Here is a 14030-nt window from a genome sequence, read left to right as displayed (position 1 = left end):
CAGGTGTGGATTTTGGAACCCAGAGAAGAATGTTACATTATCCAAGGTCTCACACGGGCAAAGTTTGACCTTGTACTTATCTCCTGTCTGGCTTTCCTACCAAGCAGCTGTTTCAGCAGATGGACATGTAGATAATTATTAAATCACCAAAGATTCGCTCCTATCCTCTGTTATACCTTGAAGAGGGAAATGCGGAGAGCCTAGTACAGGACAAACACAAGCTGGTGTTTATGTGGAAGTGGAAGTGTCTCTAGACTGGTGTTAACTGGGTTGCTTTCTAGTCATGTGCCTTTGGAAAATGCATGTAGGGTTAATCTCCCAGGGTGGCAGAGCTCATCTGGGGACATAAAGGTAGGATGGGATCAGGCTTCCAAACCTGGCCACCCACTCTAACTCTGGTATTTCCAGGCCACCAAGCCTCACATCTCCACACCCATCCTTCCTCCTTTCAAACCGACTCAGGACTCAGGAAGATTCTCATACTGACCCTCAGGAACGTCTCATTCCCCACCACCTCCCGCGGGAATAATCCAGACCCAATCCTTCCCTTGGGTCTCTGGTACCCGGTGGTGGGGGAAGGGGAGACAGGCACAGACTGGACCCTAGGTGTGCACCTTCAGAGGGGCTATCCTGCATATCTGGAGTCTGTCTGTGCCCTGCACATCCCGACATTCAACCTGGAAGACCCCACTGGGACTGGTGAGGAGACAGAGGTAGGAGCTGAGGCAGACCTTGCTGCCGAGGAGCAAGGATCCCGGCCCTCCAGTCTTACACCGAGCGGCTTCAACCTTACAATCACCCTCCAAGTCCGAGTGGGTCGCCTCCCGCAGTCCAGAGCTGATGTCCAGCGCCCACAGATCCCAGCCCACAGTCCCGCTTCTGAGAAGTTAGGAAGGCAGAAATCAGGTCGCCTCCCTGCCATGCGAGGGATGGAAAGAGCCCTACCCCGAGCACGCACAGAGGAAGCGAAGGGTCGTCGTTTGCAGACGTGCCTTGAAGGTTCGGGAGCTGGCACTGCAGGACCGTCTCAAGGAGAAGGCCTCAACCAGAGCTTCGCGTCCCCCGGCCCCTGTGTCCGCAGGCCCAGTCCGGCGCCCCTCGGTCCCTCGGCTGCCTCTGCGGGTCTCTGGGCCTGGATGAACGCCTGTCGGTGGCTCTGTTCCCCTTCGATCCCACCGCGGCTCTCAGTCCACCGGAGGATCTAGCCGGAGGGGCGGGCTGTGGAGTCACGGCCCGGCCCCTGGCCTGGAGCGCCATCTCGTGGCCATGTGAGGAGTTGCCGCGGCCTGCGGGCGGGGAGCATTTCTGCCCAATGGTTCTTTTAAAAAGCAGTGGCGGTCGATTCTTGGAACCCGGGACTTTGAGAGTGGCTTCGGTGTCCCCTGCCCTTAAAATAAGGTGGAACAAACTTGAGACTCCAGAGAGTCCAAAAGTAATCCCGAGGGCAAAACAGTCCTAGCCTGCTCAGACAGAGGCACCAACACTTTCAGTGCACAGCGACCGACCTGAGAGGTCCCGGAGCTCGGGCTTCCTCCCTTTGCTCGAGTTTCTAGTCCTGACCTCGCCTCTATTCTTCCCAATTGCTGCTTATTTCTTAAAGCACCTATCTCTTCGCCTTGTGCCGGACACTGCCTACGGGCTGGTGCTCCAAACTTGGGGGTCAAGGACAGTGAAACCGGGAGGAAGCGGAATTGGATTTGGAGAGTGGAGGAAAGCAGGCTCGGAGTTTAAATTTCAGTCTTAAAAAAAAAAAAAAATCCTATACCTGGCAAAAGGGGACCAGGGCTTTGAACTGGGCGTTCGCATGCGTGTATCCTGGGGTGAGCAAATCTGAACGCAACCACGGTCCCCAGGGAGTGCTCAGCGCCCTAGTTGGCTGTACGCTGGGGAGGTGGCCCCCAGTTCTGCGCCCTTTGGGAGGGAGGGCAGGGCCAGGTCGCCAGTGCTCTGGATTTCCGCGGCAGCAGGGGAGGCTCGGAAGAATCAAATTAACCGAAGAGAAATGAAGTCCCCTAGGGCTGAGAAGCCCTGTGGTTGGGACGCTAGGGGTCTCACGGAGCCCCTCACCCACACCTGAAGTGTTCGGGTTCTCCGGTGAGTCACAGTCCGACACCAACACTCACAGTCCCCTCAGACCCCCATATTCTTAACAGAGCTCCTAGGCGACTTGCTAGGTCACCAACAGGCCTCACCGACCCCTCGATCCCCGTCACTCCCACACACGCGCTGTGCGCACTTCCGTCTGCTGGCGGCTTGGCTGTCCTGGGCCCCTAGTGGCAGGCCCTGAAGGGTTAAGTAGGCCTAGGGGCACCGGAGCAGCGGGTACGCGGGGCGCCTGGGCTAATTGGCGACCCCAGGGACAATGAGGGCTGGGAGACTGGGGAGGCGGGTGGCTTAATTGGGTCTGGGAGTAGCCTGGCCTTTGTCTGGGACAAGGCCCCGCCGCCGGCTGCGGGTTCCTGTAGCCGCACTCAGACTCGCAGCTGGGGCCCAGCGGAGCGCGGGTGGGCGACTTGGGCTGAGGATGTGTGCAGCGGGAGGCAGGGGGGCGGGTCGACTCTCCGGTGGCGCTGAAACACCACCGCCCCACCCGGTTGCTACAGCAACGGCTAGAATGCAGCGGCACCAGGCCGCCCCGCCCCGCCTTCTCAGCCAGCGCCCTCGGGTTCCCAGCTCCGCCTGCGGCCTTGCACACGGCCTCAGGCGGGTGCTGCCCCCTAGTGTCAGTAGCCCTATCCGCAGGCCGCGGTAGATTGGCAGCTAACAACTCCTTCCTCAAGTCACTAGTCACGCTAAAAGTGAGAAGCCGCTAGAAGCCAATACCACCCCTGCTCTACGAATTTTAGAGGTGTTTAAGTCCAAAGCAACCACGAATAAACACACGGTTCACGAAGGATTATATTTGAGCTGGGAAAGGGGCTTCCCTCTTCTCGCCTGATTCTTCTAACACTCCAGCAGGTCAGAGACCCGGAAAAAAGAACTTACCCTTGGGGAGTTGGACAGTCCTCTGTGTTCTCCCACTTGTACACTGACCAAGCCCCCTATTCCTCTACCACCCCCTCAAGTTTAGCATAGCTGGAGCAGTTCCCTTCCTGGAAGAGGTGGACATGATTCTCTTGCCTTGCAAGTTGTGTCAGCCCATGAAGATGTCTTGGGCATTTGGAGGCCCTGAAATTGTCAATTTCACCTTCACCCTTCCTCAAGTCACCATCCCTGATGTCCCTGGTAGAGCTGGAAGCCAGCACCACCCTCCCTAGTGTCCAGGGCATCAAGGAATCCTATGGTTTGGTGGGTGGTGGTGGCCCATGCCTGTAATCCCAGGCACTCCAAAGGCTAAGGCAGGAGGATCTCAAATTCCAGCCAGCCTGGGCAACTCAGCAAAACTTCCTCTAAAATTTTAAAAATAAAAAGGACTGGGGATGTAGCAGTGCTAGAGCACCCTTGGACTCAATCACCAGTATGACAAAAAGGGGAGATTCCCTAAAGCTTAAAGAGGAACTGGGAAGGAGGTGGGGTGTTTAGTGACCCACAAGCCCAAGAGCATGTTGAAGGAGTGTAGACGTCCATCTCCCACCCATTTCCCAGCTCCATGGCCAGGGTTTGGGGCTGAGGACACCTGCTAGTTTCGTGAAGAGAAGGGATGAGGGTGGGAGACAGATGTCTTCGCAGGAGTGAGTGGGTCACTGGGGAAGGACCAGCCTAATGGAGAGTGATCCAGAGGGATTCCAGAAAGAACCCAGCCAAGCCCATTATTATACAGGGGAAACTAAGGAAAAGGAAAGGCCTATCGACCCACACTTCTCAGGCCCCACGGAGGATTTGGATGAATTACAAGGAACACTTTATGCCAAATTATCACTATTTAACAGCCCTGATAGGGAATATTTTTTTTCCTCTGAAATTCTGAAGGCAGAGAGATGGGAAAGAATTCTGGGGTTATTGGTGTGGAGGGACACGGCCAGGCCCCTCCTCGAAGGGGGAGAGGGACCAGGAAGCACCCATTTTCCCAGCCCACCCATCCAGAAGTGTTGAAAGAGGATGCGTTTCCACGAAGGTGCCCCAGAAAGGGAGTCAGAAGGCCAGGCCGCTCCGCCGCACTTTGGTCTGGCTCCAAAGCTCAGGCTCCAGGCACCGAGCGCTCGGAACGGCAGTCAGACGGCGGGTGGCCAGCAGAGGGAGCGCGGCCGCGGGCCTGGGACGCGGCGACACTGGGGACCGCGGGGGTTGCGAGGCGGCGCGGCGCCTTCTGGCCCAGTCCGCGCCCCGGCGCCGCCCGGCCTTGCGGCTGGGTACACCGCCCAGTGGTGCTTTCGTCCCCGGGGTGCAGCTGCCGCCCAACTAGGGGCGCTCAGCCTTTGCCCCCGTCTTTGGTACCTCCGTAAAGGTCTTGCAGCGCCCCAGCCCCGCGCGGCCCACAGAGCGCACAGCCCCGTTCACTTCGCATTGTAGCGTTTTATTGTTTTCTCGCGTTTTTGTCGTTTCGTTCTCGCTCCGGAGAGAAAAGTGAAAACCTGAGGTGGAGCCCGCGGGCTGGGCAAACAAAGCCCGGGCGGAGGTGCCAAGGGGCCGGCGGGGTGGGGCCTCCTGTGGGGCTTGAGGGCCTTCTCCAGCAGCCAAGGACCCCTCCCGCCCTGTACAATATAGATGCTCATGTAAAATGAAAAAAAAATTAAATGCTATGAGTTAATCTCTATATGTACACAGCAATGTACACCTTTGAATAAATTAATACCAATTTGCATATTCTGGGAACCTTAAAGCTTATTTACACAAATTACCATTTATTTCATAAATATCTTTTTTCCCTGGGGACTCAAGGCAGAAGTGCCACTCCCTCCACTGACCCAGGAGTGGGAGGGGCGCCTGTCTCTTGGGGGAAGAGGTGGGAGGACTAACCGGACAGGGCCCCTTCCAGCTCAAGTCTACACTGACTTCGGTCTTCACTGGCTTCAGCGTCTCCCAGCCCGGTTTCTTAGGAGGTACAGGCCCAAAGCCAGGGGCCCCAGGACTCCCTCCGAAGCTCCCACACCTGGCACACTTTCTGGCTTCTGGAATGGACCGCTGGGCCAAAGAGGACGCCTGCCCCACTGTGCTGGAAGACCCGAGACCCCCACTGATGCCACCTTGAGGCTGGAGCAGATCTGGACCGAGTCCAGAGTGGCTCCGAAGTGACTCTGTTCCGGCAGCCTGATTTTTTGTGGAGGCCCAGGGAAGTGTCCCAGACCCGGGCTTGCCAGAGGAGGCTCCATTTTGGTCGCTGCAGCCCACTTTTGCTCCTTTATTTAAATAAATACCCATTCTGTGCTGTACACGTCCCAAGCAGCAGGGGCAGGCAGCCCTGGAAGCCTGCGAGGCAGCGGAGCAACCGGGTAACCCCCTCACTTGGGCGACTCCCGGCCGGGGGAGAGGGCTCGTTGGCTCTCCAGCCCACTCACCAGTCTCTGGATGCTCTGCAGTTCACTGGCGGCCTCCTTGGCTGAGCCACTGGGCGACAGGCCACCGCGGGACGAACCCCCCACTTTTCGAAGAGCCAGCTCGGGCAGGGGGCTGGGCTCCCGGCTGTTGCCACCTGCAGCCTTGGAGCCCTCAGCCGCCAGCCCCGTGGTGAGGAGGCTAGTGCTAGGCGGGATGGTGACCGGGATCTGGTAGGGGCTGAATCGCAGGCGGGGCCGGGCACCACCCAGGAACGGACTTCGGGATAGGGAGCCAGCGGCGGCAGCGGCGGCAGCAGCAGCACTGGTAGCCGGCAAAGCTGAGGCGGCTGCGGCCGCTGCCGCCATATAGGTGTAGGGATAGGGAAAGAGGCCTCCGAAAGTGGGCATTGGGATTCCCTGAAAGAAAAAGGAGACAAAGGTTAGACATCCTGCCTGAGGTGTTTCTGAGGGTGACCTGGAGGCTATACAACAGTAATCCTTGCTCCAGTGTTTCAGGATATAAAACCCAAACTCACAAAACTGTAACCACAGGTAGGCATGGGCCAGTGTGCCCATGGCCAAACCCAGTTGGTATGCCCATCATCTAGGTTATGACGCAAAGGCCTGGCACCATCAAGCTCTATGCTCCCTGTTACAGTAGGTGTAAGGGAAAGGATATCCCAGGTGGCTGAACTAACATGAGCGAAGCCTAGAGGGAGGAAAAAGGGCAGGCACAAGGCCAGGTGGCAAGCAGGCAGCTGTGGCTGATTGGGAGGTTCTGCTCATGTAGAGCAGCATCCTTCCCACCCCTCCTGTCTGCCTGCTCCAAAGGGTTGAAGGAACAGAAAGGCTGGGGGCGAGGGGAGGCTTTGTAAAGTCTCCTTCTGATTGCTCACCTACCCAGGGATCCTTTGCTTCGGCAAGGGGCAGGGTATAAGTGCCAACTAGTTCATAAACTGGCCTAAATGTTCCACAAGGAACTGGCAACACCTCAGTGGCAGCTGAGGAAAGAATGCAAAGTCTTTGCCTGTGGATAGCACAGCAGCCAGAAAACTCTGGACAAATGCCCCTGAACTCATGAGGCCTGACTTTTGGATTATCTGACCTTTGAGATAATGGCTCTGTCCTGAGTGTGTGGATATGGGAAGGAGGGCTAGGGGGCTAACTGTGCTGGGCTCTGGGAAAGCCTGAGTCCTGGCTCAAACAGCGAAAAGGAAAGCAGCAGCTTAGGAGGGAGAAAAATGCCTTTCCTGAGAGTTAAGCCCCACTGGGCATTTCAGATCTGGCATCTCAAGTCGGAAGGCAGGAAAGAGGTTTCATATCTCCCCAGGATTTGGCTCTACCTGACAGCTGGGACCCATTGCACTGGCTTGGGAACTTATCTACCCAGCAACTGTACCAACTGATGCCTCCTGAGTGCTGCATACCCTCACCCTGGCTTTGCACCTGTTGACCAGGCTGTGAATAGGAGCCCTAGCTTCCCCTATGACCTCCACAATGCCCATGATCATCACCAGAGTTTGTCTGGGGAGGTGTTCACACAAAGAACCAAGGGAGCAGATTAACCCTCCAGGCCTTGGACTCCATTCTCCAGAGGTTTCCCTCCAGCCTGGAAGCCATGTGATATTATTGATGCTTCAAATACTCCACACAACCTGATGTTGAGATCTGTTTAAAACTCATTTCAGAACTCCTCCCCACTTTAAAAAAAATATTTGCTTCTGAACCAAAGGAGCTTTCTCAGACCTGAACTCCTATTTTCCTTCCCTTGAGATAAGATCTCAAGGGTTCAATTTGCCAGAAACCTCAGAGGGAAGAAAATGAATGAAGAGATTCCAAATCTTTCCACAGGGAATATTCCACCCAAGTAACCAAAGAGGCGGCCCTCCCCATTAGATCTCCTTATTGTGCCGCTGGCCACATTTTCATAAACTCTCTCTGGGGAGCTGAGTACCCTGCTTCCCTGAGATGTGGCTAGGAGAGTTGGGGGACTCAAGGTAGGGGAAAGACCAGTCCTGTCCTTCACCAGTGTTGAAGGTGAAGGAGGGCTTCACCTTCCTAGAGGGCTTGAAAGGGACAAGAGATATCTGGAAGGTGGGTCATTTTGATAGTCAAATGTCCAAAAAATAATGTAAAATTTCCTCTTCCCTTTGTCCATTCATCATAGCCTTTCAGGACAGATAGTGAGCCAAAGGTCTTCCCAAGAAATTTTTCTCTGAGGCTAGAGGAGTGAATTACACAAAAGTTAGGGACAACCACTGTCTGCCAGAGTACAACCTCCCTCACTCCTAGGAGTTATAGGGAAGGAAACAAACTCAGGGTAAGGGACTTGACCAAGGTCATATGGGAGTCAGAAGCAGAGCCCTGGCCCGATCCTAGACTACACCTCCGAATTTAGGTGACCTAGTGTGAATTGATTCTCTCCTGTACAGGGTTTTAGTCCCCTGGAGGGTCTGAGAGCCTAAGGCATCCCTCAAAAGCCCCCTGCCCGCCTCATCGTGCAGCACACTTCCCCTCCCTCCCTCGCGCTGCCCTAGACCACAGGCCTTACCTGAGATGCAAGCATGTGCTGGGAGAGGTGGAATGGGAAGGGCGCTGCGGTGCTTGCTGCGCTGGCCGCGGGACCCAGCCCGCCTGCGTCCAGCCCCGCGGCTGTGCCGGGCCCAGCGCCTCCTCCATTGCCGCTGCCCGCCACCGAGGCCAGCAGGTGACCCATGCCCATGGCGGAGAAGGCGCCGGGGCCCATGGCAAACTGTCCTGGGTGCAGGAAGAGTGGCTGGCCGGCTCCCAGCGGCCCAAAGAACTGCTGCCCGTGCAAGTGGCTGGAGAAAGCCAGGCCGGGTAGGTGTCCCGCGCCCAGGGGGGACGCACTGTCTGTCTGCACAACCAATGGCGTCAGGCCAGGCTCTTTGCCCTCGCTCGCCTCCTTGCGCCCCTCGTCCTTCCGCCGGGCTTCTGCGCGCTCCTTCTCTAGGTTCCTCAGACTGAACGGGCCGTCCCCGCCGCTCTCCGACGGTTCCTTGCCCCTCTCAGGACTGCGCCTCTCCCGGACGCGCTCAGGTTCGGTCAAGCGAGAGGGGCTGGCGCTGTCCTGACCCGGGCTGCGGCCTAGCGCCCCTCCGGTGCGCTCCTCATTTAGCCGCTCCGGCTCTGGGTCGCTGTCTGCGGCGCACGACTTCTCTTCGGCTGCGGGGAGAGAGGGCACGCGGGGTTACAGGGACCCGGATGCAGACAGACGGGAAGCCCTCTCCTGGTGTCTGGGACCCGTCGGGTAGATTTGGAATAGCCAGATTTTGAGGAGGTCGAGTCCAGAACCTTCTAGGGTGAGGCAAGAAGCAGCTGCAAGTCACCTAATCCAAGATCCCATATTTACAGTAGAAGAAAGGAGGAAAACCTTACTGTCATAAAGTCACACAGTCCGCCAGGGACCAAACGCGGAATTCAGCCTGGTGTTTTGGCTACCAGGGACCGACCAAGCAGGGGAGCCCCAGGTTGGAGGCCCTATCCTACACGCATCGCTGACACATCTCCAAATCCTGAGCAAAGGGACAGATTGGCGACCTAAGGGGTCGCTTCCCTGCTCCCTTCCCTATCCCAGGACCAACCACCTTCTCCTCACCTCGGGCCCGGTGCAGGCGCAGGGGACTGGGCGCAGCACCGGGAGAGGGCGGTGGTTCCCGCACAGGTGGAGGGTCGCAGGATGAGGCGTCTGACTCCGCGCCATCGCGCTCCGGCTTGCAGTGCTCCTCGTACAAGCGCAGAGTAGGCAGCGTCAGCTGCTTCCTGAGGTGGGTGCAGAGGGAGCGGGTCAGCCAGGAGCACATCCCTCCTGTTGCCTTGGGCACCCGCCCTAGGTTGTCCGCCTTATCCCTCACCTTTTCTCCCGCCGGCCGTTCCCTGTGTCCCTGAAGCCCTTGGCAAATGGGTTGTTGTCGATCTTCAGTTGTGTAATCTGCGGGGACCGAGGAGGTAGTGCTGGGTCAAGACCTGGCACTTTCAGTATGGACAGGGGCACCCCGAGGTCTCCCAGTCGCAGAGTGGAGACCAAGGGATTTGGTGCCCGCCCACCTGGTATGGGATGCCCGCAGGCGGGCATCGAGGGAAGCTACAAGGTCTCGGCTCCTCAAAAAAAAAAATAATAATAATAATACTAATAATAAATTTAAAAATAAAATAAAATTAAAAAACTGTTCAAGAAATAATCCTTCAACCTGCTCACACAGGCCCAGAGCTGTGCGCAAAGAGTTGAAATTGGCCCAGGCAAGCAAACAAGCCCGTGCGGTCACACAGGTTAAAATATTCGGCACCTGAGCGGGCGCGCACAAACGCAGCGGCTCACACACAGGTCCCCAGGTGCAGGCAAAGACAAATCATCACACTCACCAGCCCGCACACACGCAAGCATACACAGAACAAACAAGTGCTCACAGAAGCAAACGAATTCAAGCTCTTCCATCTATATCGAATGCACCTAAATGGTGAACGCATAGTCAGGCTAACACCCTGGTTCATAAAGACAAAACGACCCTCTAGAACACTGGGACACTGGAACACTAGTTCACATGGACAGCAGTGCACATGGGCACAGGCCTACTGGGGGTGATATTTGCTCCACCAGAAGGAGAGTAGAAAGGCAGTAAATAGAAAAAGCCCTTTAACTTGAAGGAAAATTATAATATTTCTGCCAGCATCTTCCAAGGGGTCTGGGACCTGGGCTGACTCTGAGTTGTAGCCAGGGGTGCTTCCGGGGCTGTGTCACCGGTCCCACCCTCTGACTCTCGGGAGAGTAAAAACTGGGTCCCGAGTTCCTAGCGTTAGTAGAGCTTGGGCAGATTGCCTCGGGCTCACTCTTTTCATTTAAATTCCCATCTCCGAGCCAAGACATAAACGAATAAAATGTAAAAATGTCAGCACGGGGCCAGGAGTCTCTGCTAATTGCTAAGTAAACATCTCCACCCGAACGAACCAGCGCCCAGCTGTTGGTGCGCCCCAGGGGAGCTTGTGTGTACGTGTCCTGGGTTTGAGAGGGGGCCTGAGGGTTTTCTGTGGGTGCTGCACTATGGATGCGTGAGACTCGATGCTCGGTGCTCAGGGGTGGGCTGTGAGCACTCGGAGCTGCTGCGCGTGGGTGTGAATGGAGGGTTGGAGCTCGCGAAGGTTACAAGCGTGGTCCAGGGCCTGAGCACCCCACTCTCCCATCATCTCCGCACCTTGTCGTTTTGGTAGGCAGTGACAGCAATGAAGTCGGTCTCGGGAAACACATAGGTGCGGAAGGTACTGTAGGGCAGCTTCAGGATGTCGTTGGCTCTCACGATGTGGAAGCGCGGCTGGTACTTGTGCATGGAGTTCAAGATGGTCTGCAGGGAGGGCGCGGGTCAACCAGCAGCCCCAACCCTCTGCCCAAGCTTTTCTTCTCTCTGACCTCTTCTTCCTTTCCACCTCTCTGACTCTCGGTTCTGCCCACCCTCCACCTTCTTCTTTTTTTTTTGCTTTTTCTTGCCTGTATTTCCTTTTTTTCTATATTCTTACATTTTTTTTTCTTACAGCTTCTCTCTCCATTAATATTTTTTCCTCGATTGGAAGCAGAAATAAAACAAAGCAGGCGACTGGGGAGGGGGCATGCGTGGAACCCAACTCTGCTTTAATGTCTCTTGCTGTTGGCATTACTAAGCCCTAGAAATCCTATGGAAAGAGGATTCCTGGGAGGTGGGGGCTCACCAACTGCCCTGCCTCAGAATGTGCAGCCCCCTTTGCCCCACAGAACCCCAGCTTCCTGGCCACTTGCTGGGACCTTGGCTCAGACAGAAATGGAGGGACCCCCCTCACTCTTTCCTCCTGACTGGGTATCTGCCTGTGAGGGGGCTGGAGGATGATCTCAAGGAGGCTCTGGGGGTCTGGTTTGACTTTTAAATTCCCTAGTCTTGGGGAAGGGAGAAGGAATGGGCAGGTCTTCCACGCTCAGCATCTATAGGCCAATAGCAGGGTGACTTCCCTAGGACCAGCGTTGCTTCACCCAGTCCCTTAGGGAACCTGCCTCCAGCTTGACTCAACTTGAGAAGGGACTCTAAGGCCTGTAGAGGGTTGAGATTGGAAGTAGCCTAGAGATTACCTGCTAAGGACCTGCTGTTCCCCAGGCTGGTAGAGCAGAGCTGTCCTAGGCACAGTGCAATGAAGTGTTGGGGGGCATCATGGCAGTTTGGCCCGGCTTCCCCCACCCCAATTCTGCCTGCTCCCTCTACTACTCTAGCTGCATTGCAAATGCTCTTAACCCCATCCCTGCTCAGTCTCACTTACGAAACCATGCTTGTCCGAGATGTTGTTGGTCAGCTTCAGTTTGTGGAAGGCCACAGGCTTGGCCATCCACTGTTCCCCTGTGGCTGGGCTGTCTGGGTGAATGTACATGCGTTTGGGCATCTCTGGATCAGCTTTGCCTGCCACCATCCAGCGTGAATTGTGAAACTTATAGCGACAATCATCAGCAGCCACAATGTCCATCAGCAGGATGTACTTGGCCTTCTTGTCCAGGCCGCTGACTCGCACCTTGAAGGGGGGGAACATCCGCCTCGGAGGGAGGGAAGGGGGAAATGCTATTGGGACTTGGCTGCTTGTTCCAATGACCCCTTGCCCGCTTTACTTCTCCTCCAACCCATACAACCCTAACTAAAGGTTTCCCATCTGTTTCCCTGTTGTGGCTGGTCTGCCCTCTTACCAGTGCCTGGGAGACCAAAACTGTGGTTGTTATTCCTGGGAGATAATATTTCTGCCAGTCAGAATCTCTCTTTTAAGGTCTTCCCTCAACCCTGTGCTCAAATCGGAGGACCCTCTTTCTCTCTGTTCTGAGTTGAATGTCACTGCTCTGGAAAGAAATCTAGGCCCTTTAGAAATGCACTCCTTTCTACTGGATCTTCCTGAATTTTGTTCAGGGGAAATTCACACTTGGGACAGAAACTCCCAGAAATAAATTTGAACCTCTCCTAAATATATTAAAAAGGTATTTATTTTGGGCACTAGCTTACAGCCCTGATCAGGATCCTGACCCGGTAGTTCGGGGGAAGAGGGTTAGCCTGAAGCCTGGAATTCTCAGTGACGATTGGAAGGGTAGAAGAGTTAGGAATTGTGGCTTTCTTCTGGTTTTAAATCCTGGGGCGAAAGGAGCACCCCTAGCTCCACCGAGCTCCAGGACCAGGACAAGACTCCTGGCGGGTTAGACCGTGGGCTCAGCGGTCCTGGGGCTTGCTGCTGGACACCAAGCGTCAGCCTGGCGCTAGAGGGATGCGAGTCCCACTGCGGACTTAAGCAGAGAGTTCAGCAAATGCTGCCTCTCCCTGGAGCTGAGACTGATTCAGTGGCAGAAAAGAAAGACCCCATAGGGCATAAGAGACCTGCCAGGGCCGAGCTGCCGGGCCTCCTTGGCTTTCAGACTCAAAACGGCCAGGCTGTTCTTTAGGCGTATATTTTCGTTTTATTTCGTTCGGGGATGTTTGCGTATTTTTAAAAAATTCGCTCCAGTACCGAATGAGAAAAAAGTCAACTTGATTGTGGAGTGAAGCATAGCGCCTCTTGGAGCCGGGAGCCCAGAGAGAACGTGGACTAGGTGCTGGTTGGTGCTGTCCCGGTACCCCAGCCCGCCCGCCAGCCCTCCGGCCCTCTGGCCTCCCTACCTCCCGGACTTGGTGATGACCATCTCCGTGCCCAGCTTGTGGAACTGGTCCCACAGCTCCTTAGCCTCCAGCGTCACCTTGGGGTCGTCCTCCACTTCGTCCTCGGGCTCCAGGCTCTTGAGAGAGCGCAGATGCGCCGCGGGCGGGTGCGGGCCGAGCGCCGAGACGTGCAGCCCCGCCTCGGCCGCTGCTGCTGCCGCTGCTGCTGCGGCCGCCGCCCCCGCCAGGCCCGGGTCGGGCAGAGGCTTGGCCAGCGCGCCCGGCGGCAGCGCGAGCGCAGGAAAGAAGGAAGGCTGCGCCGCCGCCAGGAAGGCGGACATGGGGAAGTCGGCGGGCCGTGGCGCATGGAACGGGTGGTAAGCCATGGCGCTGGCTGCCAGCGCCGGCTCTCTCATCGGGACATCCGGCCCAGGCGCCCGGGGGCCGGGGCCGGGGGCGCGCAGCTCGGACCCCCGGCCCGGGCGGCGGCGCGCGCGGAGGACGGACGGCCCGGGCGGCGGGCGAGGCAGTGGCTCCTTCTAGCTCCCGGTCCCGCGCTCCGCTAGGGGCGCGGGGCTCTGGGCGCGGGGGCGGAGGGGGCTCTGCTCTGGGCTGGGCTGGGCTGGCCCGCTCCGGCGCCGGGGACCACGCGCGACTGGTTAGATCTTGTCGTGATCTCTGGAAAACTGTGACTATCTCACATGTCCTGCCCTGCTCGGATCCCCTGCGCTAACGAGCCAGGCCCCCCTTGATTGCTGATTTTACGCTTTTTGGACCAATTGTGGGTCTCCGGGGGCGGGGTTTTGACAGCTCAGGCCAAGCTCCGGCCGGGAGGGGGGGCCGGGGAGAAGGTGTCGGAAGCCTCAGCAGTAAGAAAACATGTCAACAGAATAAAATATTAACCAATGACGGGCCGGCGGGCCCTGAGACCCCTCCCCCTGGCCTGGCCCCCACACGGCCGCCCGCTCCCGCGGCT

General features: G+C 56.8%; 1 protein-coding gene across 1 annotated transcript; it reads right to left on the bottom strand.

The window, feature by feature from the left end:
• Positions 1 to 4432: 4432 nt before the first annotated feature.
• Tbx2 (T-box transcription factor 2) lies at positions 4433 to 13799 on the bottom strand. Its single transcript, XM_046423200.1, has 7 exons — positions 13076 to 13799; positions 11709 to 11976; positions 10625 to 10771; positions 9290 to 9366; positions 9034 to 9197; positions 7966 to 8600; positions 4433 to 5831 (listed from the first exon to the last, which is right to left on the bottom strand). Exons 1-7 carry the CDS (start codon positions 13468 to 13470, stop codon positions 5379 to 5381), a joined length of 2139 nt encoding a protein of 712 aa, XP_046279156.1. The 5' UTR covers positions 13471 to 13799; the 3' UTR covers positions 4433 to 5378.
• Between the last annotated feature and the right edge of the window lie 231 nt (positions 13800 to 14030).

The sequence above is a fragment of the Marmota monax genome, unplaced genomic scaffold (genome assembly GCF_021218885.2).
Source record: "Marmota monax isolate L192 unplaced genomic scaffold, Marmota_monax_Labrador192_F-V1.1 WCK01_AAM20220418_F8-fsc00171, whole genome shotgun sequence".
NCBI lineage: Eukaryota > Metazoa > Chordata > Mammalia > Rodentia > Sciuridae > Marmota > Marmota monax.
The sequence above is the reverse complement of the archived record's forward strand: the minus strand, read 5'-3'. Positions and strand labels throughout refer to the sequence as shown.